The sequence below is a fragment of the Pelophylax lessonae genome (assembly GCF_965119305.1).
Source record: "Pelophylax lessonae genome assembly, chromosome: 2".
NCBI classification, from domain to species: Eukaryota; Metazoa; Chordata; class Amphibia; order Anura; family Ranidae; genus Pelophylax; species Pelophylax lessonae.
The window spans coordinates 226,961,562-226,974,533 of record NC_138769.1 but is presented as its reverse complement, the minus strand read 5'-3'; the positions used below and the strand labels follow the sequence as shown (position 1 = coordinate 226,974,533).

The 12,972-nt window shown below is 44.8% G+C and overlaps 1 protein-coding gene across 1 annotated transcript in view; it reads right to left on the bottom strand.

The window, feature by feature from the left end:
• The window catches only part of BCAS2 (BCAS2 pre-mRNA processing factor), a 48,256-nt gene that overhangs the window by 22,483 nt on the left and 12,801 nt on the right, over positions 1 to 12,972 (bottom strand). Inside the window, exon 3 of the mRNA XM_082246210.1 lies at positions 9,948 to 10,018. Within this exon, the coding sequence (XP_082102336.1) occupies positions 9,948 to 10,018 (71 nt within the window). The remainder of the gene's footprint in view (positions 1 to 9,947; positions 10,019 to 12,972) is intronic.

Below are 12,972 nucleotides of genomic sequence, written 5' to 3'. Positions count from 1 at the left end.
AAAAAGGCATTCTCCCTGAAAAGGGAAGCCAGGCAGTAATTTTTACATGGTAATTCCACAGACCAATTTTTTAACCAAAGGATTCTGCGCACATGCACTGATATCAGAGCAAATCGTGACATTTGCCTTATGGAGTCCGTAAGAGCATCCACTGCAAAAACAAAGTTCTAGGTAGATCTGACAGATCTTCCACAGACTCTCCTTGAGAAGGAACTGTCTTGGCCACTCGCTTCATACGGTCTTTCAAAGACTGACAAAGTCCTATGGCTGCTACTGCTGGTTGTATCGCAGACCCTGCAACCGCAAAGGAGGCTTTCGATAAATATTCCAACTTCTTATCTGCTGGACCTTTAAAAACCTGGGCATTATCCACAGGACAGCTTAAACTCTTGTTAACCGCAGAAATAGAAGCACCCACAGAGGGTATATTCCATTTTCTTAGTAAACTTTTCCTCCATAGGATACAATAAAGAAAACCTTGGGCAGAACAAAAATCCTATCATGATGGTCCCAATCTTTATAAATTTCTTGCTCCAAGAGCGGATGTTTGGGAAACATCTGAGGACTATGAGTAGGGCGCAATGAGCCTAGAGAGGAAAAAGTGACTTCAGCTGTCTCTAGAGGAGTAAAATTGTATCAAGACCGGACCATTTCAGTAAGAGACTGAATAAACAATCTCTGGGTCTGAGAGGTAGAGACTCCTCTGACCCTGACTCCCCAGAAGTGGAAACTGCAGCTTGACCTCCTATAGGGTCATCAACAGCTACTTCTTCCACATCCTCTGCCCAATCCTAAACTGACTCAGGTGAGGGAGATCCATCACATTTCTTCCCTTGAGATGCTGCAATGATACCAACAATCATACCCTCATTATAGCTGGATCGGGAATATTGACCGATCCACTGGCCGATCCGGTTTTTGCTTAGTAACGGCTCAGCCATCCCTTACTTGGTGCAGTAGTATGGGATGGGAGCCGCTACTTCCTGCATAGTCCCGGCTCACAGGCGGAGTGATATCAGATGCACTCCGCCTGTGAACGGAGGAGCCGTACACATGAAGCAGCGCCTTTGCTCTGTACTGCAGCAGCTTGCTTTGTGTGTAGCTCCGGATCGGTTCCGGTATCGGTGATTTCACAATGCCAGATATTGATATCGGGTCCAAAAAAGTTGGATCGGTGCATCCCTAATTAGAACACGCCCACCACGATACGTATGCCTGTAATTAAAGGCGAACATTCCCACGCGCGAATATGCCTACACCATAGACATGCGATCAAGGCAGAGACGAACATGCGGACATTTATGCGCCAGGGCGAACACAACAAACATATGGGGCGAGTGCAGCTTAGGCTGAATCTTGTTGGTCACAGCTGATACTATTTGAGGTGATCAGCTCAGGGTAAACACAATCTGAAACAATTAGGCAAAGAAACAATGATTTAAATCAAGCTTTGCAACAATCCCATAACAGCCTCAACAAGATGTAACTTGTAAGCATAACATCCACTTCATGGAGGGATCATATGGCACATGGTCTCTTATCTTTTAAAAGGAACAGTGCATAAAATATTTACAATTTACAATTATGCCAGCAATTTTTTACCTTTAGGCTCCGTTCACATCTAGGCGTTTTGGGGCGTTTTTGGGGCGTTTTTCTGCTCTAGGATCAGCTCTCAAAACGCCCAACAAGACAAATCCTATTCATTTCAATGGCCCCTGTTCACATCTGAGCGTTTTGACGCTGTATACAAAACGCCCAATGCTCAAAAAAGTACACAAGCTTCTTTTTGGGCAGATTACAGGCGTTTTCCATTGATCTCTATTCAATCTAAAAACGCCTGCACAAAAATCGCGGTAAAAATCGCGGTAAAAAACGCTGCAAAAATCGCGGTAAAAAACGCGCGAAAAACGCTACGCTCAGGTGTGAATGTAGCCTTAAGGTTTGCTGAATAAGTAAATATTTTAAAATCGAAACAATAATAGGGCACAGATTAACCAGAGGAGTCGGTCAAGCTATGTCCTAGAAAGGGGGGGGGGTTTAAATGTGCCTCTACAAATCATCAGATATGCATATGTTTATAGGAATAGTCAGCAACACACATATATTAAAAAAAATATATATATCTTTATTTAAACATGTAATAAAAACATTAAGTACGTAGTTTGAGCATATGTAAGTTCAACACGTCAATGTCTTATACACAATTTACAAATCTATAAGGATATTGCTGGAGCTACGCGTTTCGCATTATGCGCTTCTTCAGGGTCCAGCAAAAAAGGTGTATTTAGACAGAATCAATCTTAGAAATCTAGAAATACATAAGAAACTTATTAGGTGTATAAATACAACCGAATAAATAGAACATTTTTGTTACCAACTCATTATATGTAGGCTTTATTTTACATTGCTATTTCTATTCATACATAAAAACAAGACCATTCTGTTGTATAAACATAGATATTTCTACCTATTTTCCCTATAAGAGGAACCAAAAGTGTGTTTAAATCGTAGACATGTTTCATATAAATTATACATGATAAATTATTTTATTTCCTATATATATCATTTGGAGAAGTTAGAAAACAACTCAATAGACTTCCAGGAGAGAGATAGCGCATCAAAAACCAAATGACCCAAAGGGGGGGCAAAGAGAGGGTAGACTGGTACCCCGGAATTGAATCAAAACCGGGGGATTGATTCAATTCTGGGGTACCAGTCTACCCTCTCTTTGCCCCCCCTTTGGGTCATTTGGTAATTCACATCTTACATTACTTCCCAATATTTTTTCTACTCCTTGCTTTCCCCTTCCCCCCCCCTTCCTTTTCCCTATTCCTTCCCCTTTCAGAAGACTTTTTTCTCTTGATTTTTGATGCGCTATCTCTCTCCTGGAAGTCTATTGAGTTGTTTTCTAACTTCTCCAAATGATATATATAGGAAATAAAATAATTTATCATGTATAATTTATATGAAACATGTCTACGATTTAAACACACTTTTGGTTCCTCTTATAGGGACAATAGGTAGAAATATCTATGTTTATACAACAGAATGGTCTTGTTTTTATGTATGAATAGAAATAGCAATGTAAAATAAAGCCTACATATAATGAGTTGGTAACAAAAATGTTCTATTTATTCGGTTGTATTTATACACCTAATAAGTTTCTTATGTATTTCTAGATTTCTAAGATTGATTCTGTCTAAATACACCTTTTTTGCTGGACCCTGAAGAAGCGCATAATGCGAAACGCGTAGCTCCAGCAATATCCTTATAGATTTGTAAATTGTGTATAAGACATTGACGTGTTGAACTTACATATGCTCAAACTACGTACTTAATGTTTTTATTACATGTTTAAATAAAGATATATATATTTTTTTTAATATATGTGTGTTGCTGACTATTCCTATAAACATATGCATATCTGATGATTTGTAGAGGCACATTTAAACCCCCCCCCCCCCTTTCTAGGACATAGCTTGACCGACTCCTCTGGTTAATCTGTGCCCTATTACTGTTTCGACATTATACATGGGGGAAGGTGCCAATATAATTTCTGTTTAAACAGGCCCCCACTTCCCCTTCCATACAAATTTTTCCCTAAATATTTTAAAATGGACTCAGTCCTGCCGCAGGATTCCGTTTTGAAACAGGAATCCAATCATCACCCATCACGTAAGCTTTGCCTTGGCAACCTTCAAGGACTAGGTCCCCTATATAAGAGGGGCCATGGCCTTGTATCTGTAGAGTACCCTGCACGGTGCTCCTTTGGGGTTTGGTATTCCAAGGGTCCGGATCCCAGGGTCCAGCGCCTAAAAAGGTCAGCATTACAGGCAAAACCTTGTATCTGCTTCCCGAGGCTCAGGTACCATCTTTTTAGTCCATTGACTGTTTAGGATGGATCTGATAGCTAACCCCTTAGATTCCATGATCTTTGATCGGGGTAAACAGCATATCTTCTGTATTCATTTGAAGAAAAAAAAAAAAAAAGGAAAATTGTGGAGACTCTACAGTGACCATCCCCTTTAGACACTTGCGAAAAAACTGAGGTACTTCCTGTGTGGGAGGGGTTATATAGGACAGCATCAATTCTGATTGGTTGCCAGTGTCCTTCACCTAAAAGGTGGCTATGTAACCCATACGTTATGATTTATGGCTCTGTGTCCCGTGATGTACGAAAAGAAATTATATTTTAGGGGAAAAAAAAATATTTTTTATGTGTCATCCACAACAGAGGACACAAAAAAAATGTATTTTTGTCTTACTGTAAAACCCTTTTCTCTGATGTTCACCGACGGACACCGCGACATATTTTCATTAGTCGAATGGGTTATGCTGCATTTCCAAGGAGTAGGACACTAGGCAGAAAGGGGTTAACAGAACTTTAACTATACCCATAGGGCAGTCCCAGGTGGTATACTCCCACTTCCTGCTCTAGGATTCAGTTTAGTTAACAAGCAGTGTCAGAAGAATACATAACCCAACTCCACAGAGGGGTGGGTGCTGTGTCCGTCAATCAACATCAGCGAAAAGGATTTTACGGGAAGACAAAAATTCAGTTCTCTTTCGTCCATTGACGGACACAGCGACATATCATTATTAGTCGAATGGGCCATCCCAAAGCAGTATCAGCACGAGGGGTGGGAAACAAACACAGCAAGAAACAAATTCCCAACAGGGCTAAACATAGCCAACCAGGTAGCCCAGGAGCTCAACCAGGAACAACTGGAGCTCACTTGACAAAAACATACACCCTCGGGGAGGACTAATCCTCTCCAACAGCGGCCTGCAAACCCTTGCAGCCAAAAGGAGGCATCCGCAGATGCCAACACATCCACCTTATAAACAATTTGTGAAAATGTGTGAGAACGACCAGGTGGCTGCCTTGCAAACCTGCACCACTGACGCCTGATGACGAAAGTCCCAAGAGGCACTAAGCGCCTATAATAGGGAAGGAGGATCCTGACCCTTAATGGAATAGGCCAGCACCACTGTCTGCCTATCCATGTGGAAATAGTCGCAGAAGATGCGGCCAGCCTTTAACAGAATCCATTCGCAAGGACGAATAGGGAATATGATTTTTGGAACGACACAGTCTTACATCTTACATCTAAAGAGTGTAAGTCAAGCTCTTTAGGGTGCTTAAGCTAGGACTCAAGGAAGGCAACACATGCCTTATTTAAATGAAAAGTAAAGACAACTTTTGGAAAGAACGACTGCAGGGCCAAGGCACCACTTTATCTCCGTGAACCACCAAGTAAGGTGAATGACAAGACAAACTGCCAGCTCCGACACCCTACGTGCAGAAGGAAAAAGCCACCAAGTCCAGCTTTTGGGACATGTAAGCAGAGGAATCTTGTGAATATTTTCCAACAGCGGTTACTGAAGAACACGACAGCACCAAGATGGGATCACATGAGGGCAATGGAGACGCACTGGGGAAGCCAAGTGGCGAACCCCTCGAACAAAGGCACAAACTACACAAAAACATAGCCAAAGGATGATGAAAGAAACCCGAGGCAAGACGCTGCTCCACATCTTGTTGGGGGAAGGCCAAAATCCAAGTCACCGAAAAGGAGCAGGGGTGAACTCCAAGAGAGATTCACATCCGCAAAGTACGCTCTCAAACGCGATGGTAAAACTACCTAGAAGTAGATTTACTAGCTTACAGCAGCGTGGGAATTACCGATTCAGAGTTTCAGACCACTCTCTAGCCTTCCACACCTGGCTTCCGACAGCCAAGCCATAAAAGCCAGCGACCGGAAGGCAAGATGGAAGATTGGCCCTTGAGCCAGCAGATCTCTTCTAAAAAGGGAGACTCCAAGGAGCATCAGCGACCAACCATATCAGATTTGCGTACCAAAACCGGCTAGGCCAGTCTGGAACCACCAGAATGGCCGTAATCCCTTCTGCCTCGAGTCTACGCAGAAGTCTTGGCAGCAGAAGAGAAAAGACGTATATCAGGCGAAACTGGTCCCAAAAGAGCCACCAGTGTGTCTGACATCGGCCTGAGGATCCCAAGATCATGCCACAAACCCAAGCACCTTCCTGTTGAAACGAGAGGCCAACAAGACCACTTCAGGAGTACCCCACCGGAAACAACTGATGAAAACACCTCCGGAAGAAGTGACCAGTATATCGATCGGTAGTCTGGATTCTTCCAGAGTCCAGACCCCCTAAGCACAAACGGTGCCAAAAAATGCCACCCCACTCGGACAGGCTGGCATCCGTGGTGACCACCATCCCATACAGGGGAGGGATGATTTACCTGTCGAATCGCCGCAGAGCAAAGCCACCACGTCAGGGACCCTCTCCCACCCCGGCTCAACAGGATCGGAGTGTTTAGACACTGTGGATTCTTGCCCCACATGACAAGATTTTCCCTTGCAGACGTCTCGCGTGGACAGAGTTTGGAACTCGTCCCATGGGAGGAACACCCTGGCTGAAGCCGAGTCCAGAACAGTCCCTGATAATCCAACTAGGTGGACAGAACCAGAGCTAATACCTGCAGAGTCCCCAAAATAATCACCAGTTGTCCTTCAGAGGAGTCAGAGACTCTGCTCGCAGAAGATCATCCAGTTACTCCAGTATCGCAATCCCTCGCTGGCACAACAATGCCAACACCCAGGGCCAGCACTACCGAAAAACCCGAAGGGTTGAGGTGAGACCTCTTGATAATGTTCCTCACCCAAGAGAAGTGGAGGAAACACGGAAGACTGACATATCTCGGAATATGAAGGTAAGGGTCCTTAAAAGCGATAGAGGCCAGAAGTTCCCCTTGATGTAGGGATGCCACTTTGGCACGAATAGACTCCATTTGAAACATCTGTACCCGCACAAGGCGGTTCAAAGCTTGAGGTCCAAATTTGGACGTACCTTGCTTTTTTAAGTCTACAGCATCTGGTATTTCCAGGCGGTCTCCCAACCAAGTACTAACCAGGGCTGACCCTGCCTAGCTTCTGAGATCAGGCGCATTCAGGGTGGTGTGGCCCTAGGCTCCTGGCACCTGCAAACATGAAACAAAAGTTTCCGCTTCTGACACTGGAACAATCACCCTTCGTATTAGCAAGGCTTGCACCGCCAGGAAAAGACCTCGCACGTGGTCTGGAAAAAAGGCAGGTTGCAAGGAAAGAAACTCTCTGGAGGAGAAAACCGAAAACTCAATCTTTTAGCCGAACCGACTAAGCTCGTGGACCCACTTGTCTTGAATCAGGGAGATCCACGGGTCTGGAAAAAGGCGAAGACATCCTCCCCCACCCAGATACGTGTGAGAGCACCCCTTCTAGCAGAAGGGGTGTTTGTCAGAGGTCTGGAAGGACCCGCTCTCGGCATACCAGACCAGGCCCTCAGGAGGTCCTGACAGACTTAGATTCATTGACTTAAGGTCTTGAGGAATGAAAAGGCCGCTTATGAGCCAAGAGGAAAAAAAGGTCCACGACTGCGACGAGACTCTTTGCCCCTGGCAGCCTGTGGAAGAAGAGTACTTTTCCCTATGAAAGACCTTTAATGATATCATCCAGGGAGGCTTCGAGCAGACGATTCCCCACCAAGGGAAGATCACATAAAGCCATCTGGAAAGTCTGGTCCACAGACCAGCATTTTAGCCATATCGTGCATCGAAGGATCATTGCTGTCAAAGACAGCCCAGAGATTAAGGGAGCTGCATCTAGAGAGGCATCACAGACTAACTACAACGCCTGGACCAACTAGTCCACCAGCTCCACAAAATCAGAAGGAATCTGTTCCCCCCTCCAGATCCTGGCGCAAAAGCTTGCCCATGCGGGAAAGTAAGGGACACCATGCACTGGTGAACACCGGCCCAAGGATCGAAGCGGACACAGAAGACATGTGACGGACCAAAGTGTCCGCTCTCCCATCAAAAGAATCTTTTAAACCGAAGAGTCCACCACCGGAAATAGGACAGAATTATACAGCTTGGGAACCTGGGAGTCCACCACAGGTGGGACTGCCCACCTACTCAACAGAGGCTCTTCAAGGGATAACGTCTATCAAAACGCTCAGACATCGACATATCGCGTTTAGAACAACTCCACTGACTCGTGACAATTTTGTCACAGTAGGCGGGAAAAGGGAATACCTTTGCCACTTTAGGGGATCTGCAGGCCCCGAGGGGACCGGCACCTCTGACGCAGCAGCAGCTGCATCCCCCATGTTTAAAGTTTCCTGCACCGATACAATCAGTGCATCCACCAGCACCCTTGCATAGACATGTGCAGTAAAGAGAGGACTCATCCTCACCGCAAAGCACTCGAAGTGCATGGACCCATCCCCAGTAGAGTCGCTATGTGCTAAGCGCACCCTGAGAAAATAAGCACGGGAGGTCACCGACCACAGTCCTGCAAGGGGACGCCGGCTAAAAAGTCAACAAAAGGACCACCTATTAGACCTAAGGGTTGCCAGCTTGGTCAGTCACTCAGACATCCAGCTCCGTCAACCGCAAGTAGGTCCCAAAGCCGCGGCCTTAATTTTTCGGCCTGATCCGGCCGCGTGAGGCACACATCTGTCGGCAGTACTGTCCGCTCAGCTCGGTCAGGTACCCAGACAGCCGCGAGTAGGCCACAAAGCCGCGGACTAAATTTTTGGCCCGATCCAGCCACGTGAGGCGCAAACCTGCAGATGAGTCATCCGCTTCCCCCCAGCCTATAACTACCGCAGGGAGCCCAAAGGAAATCCCTGCCCCAGTCATAACCCCCATGGGGCTGGGAACTTGCTCAAAGGCCTCTGCGTGCAATCCGAAAAGCCCGGTCAGCAACAACCACATCCACCCCCCCTTACTGGAGCAAGTGGCAAGGCCAGCTCCTACCTCACCCAGGGAAGGGGGAAGTGGGGATAGGTTGGGGCCAAAGGACAACCGTGACTGTTAGAGGGGCTGGGGGGAATGTATGGGAACCCAACCATCCCAAGGAGGGGCCCACGTCCACCCTGAGGAACCACAAAGGGAGAAGGGGGGGGGGGGGGACACTACTTACCACACCATGGAACTGGGTGGGCACCACTCCAGGCAAACCCCCTCCCCATCTTGGAATGGGGGGTGTTGCGGGCTCGAGGTACGCTGCCACTCAGGCTGCGACCATCGTGTGCGTCTTAGCGAGATGTTTCACTCGCAGGCCAGTCCCCGGTCCAGTGGGACTATGTCGCGGCCAACCTAGCGCAGAGCTGAGGCCTGTGCCCGCTCACTGGCCAGACTGGGGAGACCTTAAGGATCTAGAATATCCAGTCCGGCAGTTGATTGTAGTTCTCACAGGAACTGAATCCTAGAGCAGGAAGTGGGAGTATACCACTTGGGACTGCCCCATGGGTGTAGTTAAAGTTCTATTAACTTTGTTAACCCTTTTCTGCCTAGTGTCCTACTCCTAGGAAGCACAGCATAACCCATTCGACTAATGAAGATATTTTGCTGTGTCCGTCAATGAACAAAAGAGAAATATGACAAAAGGCATAAAAGGCTGAAAAAAAAGCATAGAATTTACTGCAGCTTTAGGGCTCTCAAAGAAGCAGCTCCTACAGACTTTTGAGCTTTTTTAAACGCTCATTTTATACTGCCTGGAAACTCACCGCCATGTTAGTCAATGTGTCCATGCACACTATGGCTTTTTCCAGGAGTTTACAAGCACATGCTATTACAGGCAGAAAACAGGAGCCCTTACACTGCACCCTATATGAACAACTAAAGATATAAATACAAATACAGATTTACAAAGCACAGTACAGAATTAGAAGCCAGTATTACAAAATCACAGAATATATGCATAGGCAAATGGATAAATCAAAGCAATGTCCGCACCTTTTAAAAGCAAATTATGTATCTGAATATATTTACTTTTGAGCCTTAAATCAAAGAACAGATGAGAGTAGATATGCATGATTACACGCTGGGAATGTGAGAATAACTCATCAATATAAAAAAACATAAAAAATAAAGCCACCTTTTCATGCTGAGAAGTTCAAGCGGTTGGCGAGCAGATAGTCTTTCAAACTCGTTCCTCATTATTTCAGTCTGCAAATAAAAAAAGGTCACATAATACAAGAAGTGATGAGTTACCTGACTTGAATAAATAAGTTCCCCAAAAAAATAAGTAGCAGTGTGTATGATAGTGGGGGCAATTTAGGATATGGAGCACCCCCTTCCCCATATGACAGCATTGCTATAATGTTGAGAGGTGTGGAGATGTGTATTAAGTTCCAACACTAGACTTTTCAGGCCTCTGATGGTGGACTGGTGTGGTGGAGGAGCACAGAAACGGAAGTACAAGATGCTTAACTCTGCTTGCTAAAAAGTGGACCTGTTACCCTGCCTGAGAGGAAAAAACATTTGCTTTAAAAAGGCTCTGCTGCCTGGAATTGCAGATATAAAAAGTATACATTTTTTTTCTTTAAAGACTGTTCATACTTACCTTTCTAGCACTGCTGGCTCAGATTGGCACATTGCTAAAAATCAATGGCCTTGGAAAGGATCTTCCTATCAGACACTTCCAAGAGTGTCAGAGGCCTGCGTACCCCATTGTGCAGTGGTTTGATCAGTCACCCCCCCCCCCGTCACTACGAGACACATCAATGACATAGCAGCCAGCAGGAGAAACCAAAGCAAACGACAAAACATAAAACCCATCTGGAAATGTGTCAGCTGTGTCTGCAGTGGCTGTAAATCTTAAAGCGGAGTTCCACCCAGTGCACATTTTTTTTAAAAAAAATACCCCCGGGACAGTCAGGGCTAGTACATTCCACAATGGCTAGCCTCTGATCTGTCCCGGGTTGCACTTACCTTTTAGGAGAAATACTTACCTTGAAAAAGTATTCTCCAGCGCTGCCATCTCAGGTGTGGGCAGCTTGAAGCCAGCGCAATCCTCTTCGGCGTCCTCTTCCTTCTTCTTCGGTCCCACGATGCACTGCACCGGCCCCGACGTCACTTCCGGGCGCGCGCGTCATCCCTCCACAGCTTCTGGGCATGCCCAGAAGCTGTTTAGAAGGGAATGACGCGCGCGCCGGAACTGACGTCGGGGCCGGTGCAGGCGCAATGATTCCTGGGAGCGATGACGTTCAGCTCCCAGGAATCATTGCAAAAGCCAGGAAGTAACGAATCGCTGCGGCCGCCGAGGGCAGGAAGAAGGAAGTAAGGTAAGTATATTTTCTCTACAAGGTAAGTAAAAAAAAAAAATTGCGATTATCCATTTGTTTTTCAGGTGACCCGGAGCGAGAAGATGGAGGCAAGTATAAAATTAGGGTGGAACTCCACTTTAACCTCCCTGGCGGTATGATTCTTTTGGATTTTAGGTGCTGAAAGCGGTACCATTATTTTAGGTGCTGAAAGCATGTAATTCTTGTGAATGAGCAGCCCAAACCAACTGTATACATTTATTATACATATTATATATATATATATATATATATATATATATATATGTATGTATACATATATTATATATATATATTATATATACGTATATATATATATATATATATATATATATATATATATATATATATATATATATATATAAAATGTATACAGTTGGTTTGGGCTGCTCATTCACAAGAATTACGTGTATATACATATATATATATATATATATATATATATATATATATATATATATATACATATATATGTGTATATATATATATATATATATATATATATATATATATATATATATATATATATATATATATATATATATATATATATATATATATATATATATATATATAATATGTGTGTGTATATATATATAATGTATATGTGTATATATATACTGTATATATATATATATATATATATATATATATATACACATATATTTACATAAAAAGTACAGTAAAACTGCAGGAAAGGGCACTGGGGGGTAATGTAATGTGATTTTATTTTATTTTGAACGATATCAGTGTGTTTGGTGCATTTTACATTCGAATTTGCCGCCGGTTCCACCCCCCCGGCGGACGTCACGTCGCCGGAGACGGAAGCCGGGGCTCGCAGACGATCGGGAGAGAGCTCCGCCGCCGCACACCGCTGGCAGTCTTCGCTGGATCCCGGAGAAAAGGTAAGTAAAACCTCCTCCAGCATCCAGCGATCTTCCTAGCGCTACCCCGAGTGTGACTCGGGGTTACCGCTTTTGGCACTAAAATCTTACCCCGAGTCACACTCGGGAATACCGCTAGGAAGGTTAAGCAAACCAATGCATGTGTAAGTATAAAGTTTATTTTACATGGACCTTTATTAGGCGAGATAGATATGCTTTAAAGTGTAACTAAAGGCAAAAATCCCCACCCCATTTTGTGTAGCATAAGGGAGGGTTGTTAACCCATGTTTTTTTTTTCGTTTTGCTTCTTTGTCATCTGTGTCCAAAAGTGAAGACTCTCCTCCACTTCCTGTGATAACCACAACAGGACATAATAAAAAATCCACCCAAAATAAGGGTATCCCAGGGTCACCAGAACCAACGTCCCCATTGGAAGATTTCCCCTCAAATACTGTTCCCCTGTCAACCTAAAATGTGTGATTTTTTTACTTTTAAGAACTGTAAACAGGACAAAGAGGGTGAATCTCCCCAATGGGGGCACAGACCACAATAAAAAACTGACAGGGTTGGGGAGCATGCGTGCACATATATGGACATGTGAGGTTGCTCTGTTTGTTCTGAGCATATACCATGTCCTCCACTTCACAGCACTCCAGCCACGCAGACTAGACCAGGTAACCCCTCGCTCCAGCTGGCAGCCTGTCGGGCATGAACCGGCATTCTAAACCCTTGAGAAAACCCACTGCAACATCCACTTCATGCATTTACCCTGCACCTGCCAAGATGGCATCAGGCAGCTATCAACTCGGAGCTCTGGCGCAACAGCTGTGAAATCGGCCATTACGTCATTGGAGTGTAGGATGGAAGCTGCTACAATGGTCCTTAAAGGACGTGAGCAGGAGCTGGAAACAGGCCAAAAAGAGCTGGCCTCGGT